This window comes from Xylona heveae (assembly GCF_001619985.1).
Source record: "Xylona heveae TC161 unplaced genomic scaffold L228scaffold_2, whole genome shotgun sequence".
NCBI lineage: Eukaryota > Fungi > Ascomycota > Xylonomycetes > Xylonales > Xylonaceae > Xylona > Xylona heveae.
Genome location: NW_017264194.1, coordinates 1,054,467 through 1,066,993, shown reverse-complemented (window position 1 = coordinate 1,066,993; position 12,527 = coordinate 1,054,467). Strand labels below are relative to the sequence as shown.

Sequence of the window (12,527 nt, the reverse complement as noted above, 5' to 3'; positions counted from 1 at the left end):
CTTCGTTATAAAGCGTACGTCCGAGCGTGTCTTTGCTTAGCGTGGTTATCTCTTATCTTAGGGTGGTTTTGGCGCGGAACATGCCGTCTGCCGCAGTTACATCGGTGACCCGCAGCGGCCGCGGGGATGACGAGTAGCAACTGAGCGGCATTATGAACCCCACAGTCCTTTGGAGATCGTTCCTTGAATAGCAAGTTACAATTAACATATCGCGTCCAATATAGTCAAGCTCGTTCATCAAGATGGCGCCGGGATCCTCTACGGTGGTGAGTGCAAGAACATTTGGAATTCTCGGCCTGCGAATGCTGAATCAAACAGTCCAAGCTTAAAGTGCAGCTGAAGCTGTCCATTCAACGTCTGCGAATGGTGCAGCAGAAGGACACGGCGATCGCAAAACAACAACGCAGAAGCATGGCACAGCTCCTTGAGGTAATACGGTCTTTGGAAATCACAACAGCTTTCTTGGCACTCGTTTCGCTAATTGAGATAACAGCAAGGGAAAGAAGAGTCCGCACGTATTCGCGTCGAAAACATTATCCGGAGTGACATAGACACCGAACTTCTTGAGATCCTCGAACTTTACTGTGAGCTGCTCCTCGCCCGTATTGGACTACTGGAAGGGAAGGACTGCGACCCGGGATTGGAAGAGGCTGTGAAGTCTATCATTTATGCGGCACCACGGACAGATGTCAAGGAGTTACAGTTGGCGAGACAGCTCCTTGTCGAAAAGTATGGGAAGGATTTTGCCATGCAAGCAATCGAAAATTCAGATGGAAAGGTGGCAGAAAGGGTGGTTAAAAAGTTAAAGGTGGAGCCGCCGTCAGAGGAACTTGTCACCTTGTATTTGAAGGAAATTGCAAGGACATACGGCATACACTGGCCCAAGCACGAGACAGGATCTGCTGAAGATGATGAGCAAGATGATGATGACGAGCCCAGTTCAGGCCAAGCAGTACGGAATTTAGAAGCTCCGCTATCGACCGAAGAATTAAGTAAAGCTACCCCACCCAGCGACATGGGACCAAAATCTCCTGTCAGCGTAGCGCCACCGAAGTCGAGCACGGACAACGTCAGTCCGAAGATAAAAATGCCTGGTCCTCTGGAGCTTAGGCCTGGACCAAAGATGGCCGGTCTGGATAGGAAAACCCAGGAGTCAGCAACAAAGGCAAACCCAAAGAATCCTGTCGGAGGGAAAATTCCTGACGTCGATGAGCTTGCTTCTAGATTCGCAGCGTTAAAGAGATGAGCGTGCCTTTCGCTCTTGATAGTTGATTGTAGCGATTCATACCCGGCCGAGAAATTGCCACGATATTTCCATGCTGATAAGAGTTTCATGGGATATGTGATTCTACCTGCTGCCAAGTGACTAGTTCTGCACATTGTCGAAAGGACAACTTCTCAGAATTTTTGTTAGATTCCCTCTGTGAGAATTATGTACTGCCTCGGTTGAAATATTTGGTCGACGCCTGGAGTTGAATTGTGGCTTGCATCGCAGTCAAGGTGGTAAATTTAGCGTGGCAAACTTCAGTGAGAGGGTAAGATTGGATCGATCATGTGCTTTTCCTCCTCTGATAGATGAAGAAAATTCTTATTTATACAAGAGCTTCAGTCCTCCGTACGTCTAGGCTTTTCCAGCCATTGAATGCACTTTGTGTGTCAGCTTCTTCGCCATCTCTCCAGCCCCATGCTACGCAATAGTGCCTAGCCAGCATTGTCCATTCCTCTAATTCGTCCAGCATTTCTAATTGCGATATCCTCTCCTTCTCCTCTTCAGGGATCCATTTCTCCCAGAGAAAATCTACATCAGCTGCTGCTTGGCCACTTGTGAAACCCATGACGCGCAGGCGCTCCTTCTGTAGAGCTAAGCTCGAGTACCTCTTCAGAGTCTGCAGCACTATGCCTCTCGCTGCTAGATTCGATACCATAACACGTCCAAATGAATCACTAGGGTTGATAGGCTCGTATAAGATCAAAGAAAGAGGAGTTGTCCTGGGGAAAATATACTCTGTAAAATACTTCAGGACGGCATCAGCCGACACTGGCGGAAGGTATATGAGGCAACATTCAGAAAGAAGCAAAGTGGGCAGATGCGGATCTACCCCCGGCAGCGAGGGTGGCGGTGTACTTCCTTCGTATTGTGGACGCAGTGTACGAAGGTCTATCGGGTGAACATGATAACTTTTAGAATGAAGAGCGGTACCATCTTCTGAGATTTGAACAGCAGAGTCATCGTCATGGGCTTGAGCCACTAAAGAGCGTAGAAGATCGGAACCTTTGATGGTGGCAATCTTCTGCTTTGTGTTGGTGGAGAAGTCAAGCTCATGGTAGAGTAAGGGAGTTTGGGGGTAAGCTGTAGCCAGACGAAAATAGCGGGTATCCGAGCCTGCCCCCAAAGAAATAAGCTGTTTAGGGCGTGAGAGATCAGTCCTGAGGAACCTATCAACCAGCACATCTATAGCTGAGGTACGGACATAGGAGCCTATGTCAAAGTCAGCAGAAATGGCAAACAAGCTCGGCTCTAAGAATGTCTAGGCGTACCCCGATTGATAATCGGGAACCGTCTCTGTGCTCCCTCCGCCACAAACAGCTTCACAAAGGGGTCAGAGATGTACCCCAGTTCCACAGCACTAAGTCGAGAGACGGTGGCATCCTGATCAGTATGCTGCACCACTTGATCCCCTGAATGTTGATCAGAGGAGCCGGTGGGTACCCCTCGACCACCGCCCCTTCCTCTTCCCCGAAGGCGCGGGCCGCGTAACGTATTGAGATTGGGAATTTGGGAAGCAGACATCAATTACCGTATGTAATTGAGGGTGCAGCGAAAATGGAACGGAGGGGTGAAAATTTGATCTTAGGAACCACACAGAAGGGTAATTGACAAAAGTGGCACAGAGTCCTCTTGGATTTCGTCGCCGATACAGAACCTTATCGATATTGCTTCTGCAGGGATCTTTGAAAAACGGAGCGGGAATCATGCACGGTATTGGTTGGAAGAAACGGAAAGCTTGAGCCAAGTCCACCTTAGCAGGGGGGAAATGAAAAAGAAGTGTGTAGATTGAACCGCTCCACCAGAACCGCTGGGTTCGTTTAGTGGGGCGCACGATGCCGTACCGTATTGGAGTTTGATCACGATGATTAATTTAACGATGGAGCGGCTCGAACGCACGGGACTGGGGGAACTTTCTCTTAAAGTCTCTCACCTCGACCCACACACTCGACGACGACAAAAAATTTGATGGTAACTGCCACAATCGACTAGAGTAGCGACGCATCATCTAATGGGTCCAGAAGAATATTATACAACATTTGAGCGAGGAGGCACAAGCTGCCCATGCGAGCAATCTTTTCTGAAATGTTCACCCTCGACTCAGCAAATTACTCCGTATGCTCCTCGCTCCGCTCCATTTGGATTTTCGCTTTTAATAGACTAGTTCCAATGAGGTAATGCCACGAGTACTCGCCACGGAGTTCCCAGTACTTTGGTTCTACGGCGCGGCATACCCGATCTGGAGTGTCGGTACCTTCCTCCGCGAACCCTTTCGGCAAATCTACCGTAATTCCTTTTGACTTTGACTTTCACACCCTGTGCTATCAATAGATGTCGTTTGCTGCTGCCGATGTTAATGCAATCATGTCTTGCAAGTTCCTCTTGATATTTATTGCGGAACATGGCTACGAGCAATAAATTTGTCAAGAGTCATGGACTATTAAACACCTGACGAGAAAGCCTGGACAATCGATTCAGATTTTAATCACCTACGCAGTTTGGGTGTAGAGGGAGTGGTTTTTATATCTAATTACGGTTGAACCTCAACATTCAATGAAGTAGCTGTAATCCCGATATATTGGAAATAAATGGAAACAAGGTCAACAGTGAGCTCAATAACCTCGTTGGTTTCAGGGGTACATGGCAATGTATTGAAAATATTGACATAAAATTTTGGCTAGATCACCTACTACAAGATTCTTAATTGGAAAAATTATTCGACGGAACATAGTACTCGCATTCATCTAGGTTAATTTTTAATAAAATTTGCATGCAAAAATTTACTCGTACGTGTCTTGCCAGAGGTGACGATGGACAAATCCATATATTGGCTGACGAAGACGAAAGGGATCTTTGGAGACCCACCGTGGTAGTCCCGGAGTCGATCCGAGAGGGAAGGAACAAGTGAGAAAAGTTACGATGGAACTGACAGGGGTATGAAAAGAACCCAAGAGGATGGATTATTCCCGGGCCGTGTCGATCATGCACCCCGGCTTTCTCCGGCTTTTTCCCTCCCTGCTAGAGTACGAGTAGGGCTCGAAATCCCTTTCACTTACGATTGACGCAACAAGAAGTCACTTTCGGCTCTTTTCCATTTCTCGTCAACGGCCGCTGCCATTGACCAAGCCTTCCAGTCCACCTTTCAACTACATGAGTCGTTCCTGGATCGGTTCGTCAGATGGCAGGCCGTTCGGCTTGCCACTTGGACCAGCCAGTCCGCGGCTAGTAGAGGTTTAGTACAAGGGCATATGGACATCCTTTCGGCTAGTACTTTTCTGTTCGCCTGCCATTGTTTGATTTGCTGCTCCTGTCACAATGGATCGGCACCATTTGAGAGCCGTTAAGTCCATTTTCAAATTTTTTTGCTTTTCATGGTTAATTTTCCATATGGTACGGAAGTAGCACCGACCGAATCGAAAGTTTGCTTCACGTTGTTGACAGCCTACTTGGTGTTTCTTTGACATGGGCCTCCAAAACGTTGTTAGAAGGAGAATAAGGCCTTGGATGCCTATTTCATCTTTGTTTGCTTTGTCATGAAACTGAGAATTGACCTGCGTCATTATTGGTGCCTTCTTTTGCTATTCTTCATATTTTTTATGGGTCTAGATTTAGGCGTATGGGGACTTTCACGGCCCGCAAATTGGACACGCAATGGGGCCGTGATTCCGCTTGCGCGGCCGTTGAGCTTCCGATGAAGGCCCGGACAAAAGTCCAAGGCATTCACACAGAGTACTTTGAGTATATTGTACTCTAAAACTCAGAATGGAAATGGTCCGGTGGGACAGACGGTGATGTGCCGTGCAAAGACGGCTTTTCTACCCTCACCTATCCCTCTTGGGGCGCGTTGCCGCTCTCATACCATGGATACAGTCATGTTCTCCTGCCGATCGACGGTGGAGTGACTGGATCCCCCCATGGGCAGTATGCGTTGCCGTACGCAAGATTGCTCCCCTCCATGGAGTCTATTTAATGGTCTTCAATTCCTGCTCTGGTCAGCCTCAATCATCCGTCTGTCTCTTGCGAGTATAGTAGTGCCATCTTGTCTCTCCTTTTTTCTTTCACTTTTCTCTTTCCAACTTTGAAAGGCTCGACGCCAGTTCACACATTCATTTCAAATATATCACACACTCTTTTTCTCAAGATGAAGACCGTTGGAATTGCGTCAGCAGTGGTTTTCACCCTGGAGTTCCTCTCATCCTTCACAGAGGCCCAGCACGACGGTTCTCAACTGAGCCCTATCGCAAGGAGACACCAGCACCGTCATCGATCCAACTTGGGAAAGCGCGACGGACAGTGCGCATTCCCAGGCAATGATGGCCTCGTTTCCGTTACGCCTGGCTCTTCCAATGCCGGCTGGGCTATGAGCCCTGACCAGCAGTGCACGCCTAATAGCTGGTGCCCATATGCCTGTCCTTCCGGACAGCTGAGCATGCAATGGGATCCCAATGCGACAACCTACAGTTATCCTCAATCTCAGGTGAGCCTTGGACTTTACATCTCTGTCATCGTTTGAAAGTGAATTCTAACTTGCAAATAGTATGGTGGTCTGCACTGCGACTCGGATGGCAGCATCTCCAAGCCTTTCTCTGACAAGCCCTACTGCCAAAACGGCACCGGCGCAGTTACTGCCAAGAACAATGCCGGCGGCAACGTTGCTTTCTGCCAAACTGTCCTCCCGGGTAATGAAGCTATGCTCATCCCCACGGACGTTACAAGCGAAACCACTCTTGCTGTTCCTGACCAGACCTACTGGGCTGGTACTTCTGCTCAGTATGTCTAAACCAGACCCCCTTTCTTTGTTTTGATTGAGCTTTGCTAATATTTACTCAACAGTTATTATATCAACCCTCCTGGAGTCTCTACCGATGACGGATGCGTTTGGGGATCTACTGCCAACCCTTATGGTAACTGGGCTCCCTACGTTGCTGGCGCCAACACCGACTCAAATGGAATCACCTATGTTAAGCTGGGCTGGAACCCCATCTACCTTGAGCAGACGACGCCATTCCGCAATGATAAGCCCAAGTTCACCGCTGAGATTCAGTGTGATGGCGACGGCTGCGACGGTCTTCCGTGCGCCATCGACCTGGACAACGGTGTCAATGCCTGCAAGGGACCTGGCTGCAACACAGGCGCTGGCGGTGCCAACGCCTGCACTGTCGCTGCCCACAAGGGCGTCAAAGCGCACATTGTCATCAACAGCGCTTGATTCAAACCTTTCTGGAATCTGGACCGATTTTGAAAAGGCGCTGGTCGCCATTTCAATCCTTCGCTGATCTAACCTCACAACATCTTTTTGCGGTTCAACTGGCTTGAACCTGACCATTCGTTTCTACACTTCTCCACACTCTTTATAATACCCCACAATTACCTTCTTTTACATTGTATCACTGCGATAGAATTTTTGATGATAGAGACTTGGAAACCGAAAATTATAGAGGTACTGGCGTTGGAGGTTCCAGTCATATATTACCAATACTCTCTGATCTTGGAGATTGGGCACAATAAAAGTCACATTTGGATATACAATTAAACCCCTGTACTTTATAGTGATAAGGATGGTGACCTCTAAATGTGGTATCACGAGCCCCACGATATGTACCCCGTGTGGAAGATGGAGCGCTCTCCGAGGGTTCCAACCGTCAAGTTACGAACGAACGGAAGTACAGCGCCCCAGAGCATCCCCCTCCGTCGTTTCTGCGCTATTCCAACAACGGCAAAGCCCCAACTTTTCTTAAGCAGCATCATCATCATCATCATCATCCGCCGCGAAAGAGCTTAAACACAAGCCCGCAGCTCTTCTAACATAACCCTTGATCCTTCCACACCTTCCTTCGAACCTTTTAACCCTGGAGGCGACTTATCCAATTCAACGCCGTTTGGACACATACACATCCCTAACTCCCCCACTTCTGTCTCCCTTCAAACCACCACCAAATGGCCGACCGAAAGGCGCCCTCATCGGCCTACGGGGCCGGCCCAGCGGGGGACACTGACTTCCGCAAGACTTGGAACCGGGACGAATACGCCGCAAAGGCAGCGGCACGGGAGGCCAAAGTCAAAGAAGAAGGCAAGGCACGCTACGAAGCCAAGCTCGCGGGCAAAAAGTACATTCCACGCGCCGCCACCCCGCCCGACGCCAAAGAAACTCAGTCGCGCGCCGAGCGGCTCAATGTCAGCGCGAACGTAGGCAAGACGATGCTTGTCCCCGCAGGGGCGGGCATCGGAAAGCGCGGGCGCGGCGCGGGCTTCTACTGCCCGGACTGCGACCTCACGTTCAAAGATAACCTCCAGTTTGTCGACCATCTGAACAGCCGCCAGCATTTGGCCAACACGGGCCAGTCGGGCGAAGTGCGCAAAGCGACGCTGGAGGATGTCAGGGAGCGGCTGGCGTGGCTCAAGCGCAAGCGCGAAGAGGAGAAGAAGGATGAAGTGATTGATCTCAAGACGCGCTTGGAAACGCGCCAGCAACAGGACGAACGCGAGCGGGAAGAAAGGAGAAGAAAGCGCAGAGAGAGGCGAAGAAAGACAAAGGATGGAATGGGGATAAAAGAGGAAGACCAGTATGAGGGGAATGGAATCATTTGTTGATGATGGGGAAATATAGTATGGCAAGGATGGGATCCTTCTTGGTGAGCCTGTCCGGTTGTGGTTTTAAATCTCCAGTGGACATGGTGCGCAATCCGACAGCTATCATCGTCCCTCTACGACTCGGGCATACGATTTCGTTCCTGAAGATAAACACTTTCAAGCTTGCAAATGCAGGTCTTCAATCGTTTTTCGCCATTTAATTTCCCTATGGAATACAAATCAGGGAAAGAGTCGAAATCGCGCCTAAGCTTCACCACGTTCATTCTCATGCAATGCCAAATTTAGACGTACTGAGCATTGTCTCATAAAACATCGGCGAGCAGATGAGCGGCTCTGTACAGATGGAGATATTAGGCGAGATTGTCTTGTCTTAGTGAACTGGACATGGCTTCTATGCCTTCTCGGCACCAGTCGACCGATTCGAAAGACTTTTACAGGAAGTCTTCTTGCTGGGATATAGTACTGGTATTCGATACCAAAGCTGAGGAATGCAGCACAGCATCGCAAGAGACTTGCAAGGCCTTGTTCGCACTTCGATCTGAGAGGAAGTTGGCGGACGGCATGGATCTCGGGGAAAATACTTGTCATCGATCCTGAAACCCGATATAAACTGATATACGGGGTAAAATGAACCAAATATCCCATATTGCATAGCTAGCATGGGTTTTATGATTGAAATAAGGAAACAGTTCCAAGTCTCGTGGGAGACAAGATAGGACATATAATGTGAATATTCGGCAGAGTAACCATGATTCGGTCCGCCTTTCATTAGATATATGTGACAAACTGCACTTGTAGAACGCAATGCTAAATGTAACGTCCTTAATATTCCTTGTTCCGATCACACGCCGTCCGTTTCTCCACCCGCCCCAGGTAGGTGGTGGTATCTAATTAAACCTTTAACGCCACTGAGATAAAGCCACCATATTCGAGAGAAGCATTGTATTTAACGTCATTCGTTGAAATGCAATGCAAAGATCATTCTTAAATCTGCGAGAGAAAATTTGTTCAGAGACAAGGCCGAAAGGGCAACGCAGGTATGACTTACCATCTTAAGGGGCGTCCTGTGCAGAGAACGACCATACATTCTCATGGCCTTGCCCTTGTTCTCGCGGTGCTGCAGCCTGCGAAAAGCCTCCTGTATGTGTCGCGGTTGAACTGGAGCGCGCACTTCCTCTGGGGGATCGAATAAACCGCTCTCACGCTTACGTTTCCGGCTCTGGTTTTCTCCGCCACTTTCACGCTTGAATTGATCCTCGGCATCTTTGACTCGGAGCGCCTCCTCGGTGAGCGTTTGGACGATTTCAAAGGTCAAGAAACCCAGAATATCAACAATGTCGTCATTCGGCTTACTATCGGTAACAATACCAAAGCCGGCCCATTCCTTGAAACGTTTGCCTTTGCGGAAAGTAAACGAAGCTTGGCGGCAGTCGGACCAGTGGACGTACTCTTCCTTTGTCATGTTCTTTGTGCGCTCATCGGCATTCTTCAGTCGTTGCAGCGTGGCGTAGTTCATCTCCTCTTCTTCCTCGTCCTCCTCGTCTTCTCTTTCCGGCACTTGCTCGCTGTACAGACTAGGAACTTCCCAAGGTAATCCGACTTTGGCCTTCTTGTTCTTCTTGCCCGCATCTCCTCCGGGACCAGGTCCGCCAACTACTCCTGCACCGATAGGGTCATCGCCAGCGACGAAATCAGCATCAGCACCTCCTTTGTCATCAGAGTCCTTGACGTTCTTTCGCACGTCTTTCCAGGAGAGAAAGGTTCGCAAGCGCGATACCTTTGCCTTGTCATGGCGGATAAGGAAGATGAGGTCCTCTGTAGAAATAGAACGGACGCCTCTTCTAGCCGCTTGGGAGGTACATTGGCTCAGCTGATTTGAAGAGAATGGTTAATGTTGTAGATAGCATGCGAAATATGCGAAGAGGGGAAAAGACAAACCATTTCAATGACTTGTTGACGCACAATCTCTTCCACTGTGCCGGTGGTCTCGGGAGGGATATCTGCCGTCTCGCCCGAGACGAACATCATCTGGTTAAGTAGATCCGTAAGTCTCTCTGTCCATTCCTCTGCGCTCTCCGTATCAAGCTTGTCTTCGACATTTGACTTGGATGAGAGGGCAAGGGTGTAAATAGTGCTGTGTAGGGGAGGCGTCATTGCAGGAAAGCTGGGATAAATTGCGCGCAGATAACAGACAAGTCAAATGACTGCAAAGAAAGTCTTGAAATGAGGCATAAGACAGCTTCATAAACAGATGTCCCAATTTGGGAAAAGTCATTGGAAAAATAGCAGGACAGTGAATGCGCGAATACATGACGTCGTCAGGCTTGTTCCGAGAAGCAATCTGTTCAGAAAAATGCAGCAAGCGTCGCAACGCAACCATAGTAGCAGGGTATAAATGCCAACAGAGAACTTTTGGCTGTCAAACGCTCTCATAACAACATGTGCTTGAACAAAGGAACGCCTATCTCCAAATTGCAGAGAAGTTCAACAGCGAGGCACTTCAAGCAGATAAGATTAGCATGTCTGAGGGCTTTCCTTACCTGCTGAATCTCCGTCCGGTACTTGGCCGACTTGTCCGCCATTTTGGAGTTGAGTAAACACCTCCAATGTCTGCGCTGTATTAACGGGATGACAGATTAAACAGAGCATAGGAGTTTCAGCTCTTTGAGATCTTCAAGTTCATTCGTTGGAGGATGGATGATGTCGATCACTTTGAGGGAAGGAGATAATACTGGCCAAATCTGGGGAATGGGAAACGAGACCTGCCACTCACCGCCTTGCCCTAGCGACCAATCACGGTATAATTCACAGCATAGCAGCCCAAAACTTTTGCTGCATTCAGGAAGTCTTGCCGGACCGTCAATATTGAGCATAACGAGAATTATTCAGAAATTATAGCATTCTACGCGGTCGGTTCAATCTCGCAATAGTCAAAATACACGAAAATGCTTTATCTCGTTGGACTCGGTCTCGCCGACGAGAGCGATATCACTGTCAAGGGTCTGGAAGTTGTTAAAAAGGCAGCCCGCGTCTATCTCGAGGCCTACACGAGCATTTTACTGGTAGACAAGGAGAAATTGGTAAGTTTATCGAAAGAAACAGTAACTCTTCGATAGCTCTATCTGTGGAAGTGAAGTCGTCAAGAAGCTTACGGCGGTTCGGGAAGTAGGAAGCCTACTATGGCCGCCCCGTCATAATTGCCGATCGAGAAATGGTCGAATCTTCTAGCGATGAGATTTTGGCAGATGCCGACAAGGTTGATGTTGCTTTTCTTGTCGTTGGGGATCCATTTGGGTACGCAGAAGCATTTCCTACTGCATCTGTGCGGCGTCTTACAATGCATTTCTGACCACTTTGTGTAGAGCGACTACGCACACAGACCTCGTTCTTCGAGCTCGAGAGCTGCATATCTCGACCCAAACGGTGCCTAATGCTTCGATCATGTCAGGCATCGGCGCCACAGGACTTCAATTATACAATTTTGGACAGACCGTGTCGATGGTCTTCTTTACGGAGAACTGGAAACCCTCATCCTGGTATGACCGAGTACTTGAGAACAGGAATATTGGCTTGCACACACTTGTGCTTCTCGATATCAAGGTCAAGGAGCCATCGCTGGAGATGATGGCACGAGGAAAGATTGTGTATGAGTCACCGCGATACATGACAGTGGCACAGTGCGCTTCGCAAATGCTGGAAATCGAAGAGGATAGAAAGCAAGGCGCATATGGCCCAGACAGCCTTGCTGTAGGTGCTGCACGCGTTGGGGCGCCCAATCAAAGACTCGCCGCCGGCACCTTGAAGCAATTGGCGGAGACAGACCTCGGACAGCCTTTGCACAGCCTTGTCCTTTTAGGCAGCAGAGTTCACGATCTCGAAAGAGATTATATTAGGGAATTTGCAGTCGACGTAGCCGTGTTTGATGAGGTTTGGAAGAGGGATTACGAAGGAAAGCAATAATTGTCTCGGGCCCCATGACCCTTGGCTGCATGGTTGCCTGACAGCCTTGCGCGCTCCTCGCCTCACCAATGCCACGACGAGCAGCACAAGCCTCCACCAAGAACATGCCGTTGGCAGTTGTCATTGGGTAAATGAGCTCGTCGCAATCGTTCTCCTCATTGTTTATACACCGCTGGGGCGGTTGGGATCGAACCGCAGCTTCAATATCCCTGCTAATTTTTTTTTCTGTACAGCACTTCAAGGCGTCGTAAATTTCGGTCAGCAGGGAAGCGACTGGACGCCTATGGCGCAAGGCCTTTTCTATAGCCTAGAGGCTCAATGCAGGCATTTCATTTATACTGCTCATGACCCCCATTGTTCAGATATCCAACGATTGATACACGATAGACCGACAAATTGAAGATATTATTTGTACTCAATTATAATTCCAATGGCTGCCTCCTCTCAAGAACTCCCTCAATTGAGAACAAAATTTCTGAAGCGCTTGTATGAGCCAGCTGTGTTGTTGCATGCATTTGGTAAAGTTCGAGGTCAGCGGATAAAGCCGAGGTGCTCAGATGAGGAAGATTCGAGCGCCAACAGAGTGCAAACTCGAAGAAAATTCGTTGATGGAATTGCTTATCTATGTTCTTACAAAAAATGTCCAGATTTCGTTACAGCTGCTGCCTTACAGCCGACGCCGCAAGGAATCACTGTTTGGTTGGCGGCC

The 12,527-nt window shown here is 48.9% G+C and overlaps 6 protein-coding genes across 6 annotated transcripts; 4 read left to right on the top strand and 2 right to left on the bottom strand.

The window, feature by feature from the left end:
- Positions 1–153: 153 nt before the first annotated feature.
- On the top strand, positions 154–1,319 carry L228DRAFT_258626 (DUF292-domain-containing protein). The gene is made up of 3 exons (XM_018334096.1): positions 154–266; positions 319–429; positions 494–1,319. Exons 1-3 carry the CDS (start codon positions 243–245, stop codon positions 1,244–1,246), a joined length of 888 nt encoding a protein of 295 aa, XP_018190724.1. The 5' UTR covers positions 154–242; the 3' UTR covers positions 1,247–1,319.
- Positions 1,320–1,592: 273 nt separating this feature from the next.
- On the bottom strand, positions 1,593–2,791 carry L228DRAFT_265642 (leucine carboxyl methyltransferase 1; the record flags this gene model as incomplete). Its single annotated transcript, XM_018334740.1, has 2 exons — positions 1,593–2,479; positions 2,539–2,791. The coding sequence occupies 2 exons, from the start codon at positions 2,789–2,791 to the stop codon at positions 1,593–1,595; spliced, it is 1,140 nt and encodes a 379-aa protein (XP_018190723.1).
- Positions 2,792–5,408: 2,617 nt separating this feature from the next.
- L228DRAFT_208363 (glycoside hydrolase family 132 protein) lies at positions 5,409–6,476 on the top strand (the record flags this gene model as incomplete). The annotated part of the gene is made up of 3 exons (XM_018329757.1): positions 5,409–5,744; positions 5,805–6,037; positions 6,101–6,476. 3 exons carry the CDS (start codon positions 5,409–5,411, stop codon positions 6,474–6,476), a joined length of 945 nt encoding a protein of 314 aa, XP_018190722.1.
- Positions 6,477–7,204: 728 nt separating this feature from the next.
- On the top strand, positions 7,205–7,858 carry L228DRAFT_236288 (hypothetical protein; the record flags this gene model as incomplete). Its single annotated transcript, XM_018330809.1, has 1 exon — positions 7,205–7,858. The coding sequence occupies one exon, from the start codon at positions 7,205–7,207 to the stop codon at positions 7,856–7,858; it is 654 nt and encodes a 217-aa protein (XP_018190721.1).
- A 735-nt stretch (positions 7,859–8,593) lies between these two features.
- On the bottom strand, positions 8,594–10,593 carry L228DRAFT_243956 (transcription factor spt3). Its single transcript, XM_018331812.1, has 4 exons — positions 10,399–10,593; positions 9,797–9,886; positions 8,907–9,728; positions 8,594–8,848 (listed from the first exon to the last, which is right to left on the bottom strand). Exons 1-4 carry the CDS (start codon positions 10,438–10,440, stop codon positions 8,843–8,845), a joined length of 960 nt encoding a protein of 319 aa, XP_018190720.1. The 5' UTR covers positions 10,441–10,593; the 3' UTR covers positions 8,594–8,842.
- A 210-nt stretch (positions 10,594–10,803) lies between these two features.
- Positions 10,804–11,818, top strand: L228DRAFT_207677 (Diphthine synthase; the record flags this gene model as incomplete). The annotated part of the gene is made up of 3 exons (XM_018329729.1): positions 10,804–10,938; positions 11,028–11,152; positions 11,221–11,818. The coding sequence occupies 3 exons, from the start codon at positions 10,804–10,806 to the stop codon at positions 11,816–11,818; spliced, it is 858 nt and encodes a 285-aa protein (XP_018190719.1).
- Between the last annotated feature and the right edge of the window lie 709 nt (positions 11,819–12,527).

What these genes read in the sequence shown, in the direction of transcription:
- L228DRAFT_258626 (XM_018334096.1), top strand. Translation starts at nt 243, where the DNA reads ATGGCGCCGGGATCCTCTACGGTG. An exon ending in CGCCGGGATCCTCTACGGTG is followed by an intron (nt 267 to 318) that starts GTGAGTGCAAGA and finishes TGAATCAAACAG; the next exon opens with TCCAAGCTTAAAGTGCAGCT. An exon ending in GCATGGCACAGCTCCTTGAG is followed by an intron (nt 430 to 493) that starts GTAATACGGTCT and finishes TTGAGATAACAG; the next exon opens with CAAGGGAAAGAAGAGTCCGC.
- L228DRAFT_243956 (XM_018331812.1), bottom strand. Translation starts at nt 10,440, where the DNA reads ATGGCGGACAAGTCGGCCAAGTACCGGACGGAGATTCAGCAG. An exon ending in ACCGGACGGAGATTCAGCAG is followed by an intron (nt 9,887 to 10,398) that starts GTAAGGAAAGCC and finishes CTACTTAACCAG; the next exon opens with ATGATGTTCGTCTCGGGCGA. An exon ending in GTCAACAAGTCATTGAAATG is followed by an intron (nt 9,729 to 9,796) that starts GTTTGTCTTTTC and finishes TCTTCAAATCAG; the next exon opens with CTGAGCCAATGTACCTCCCA.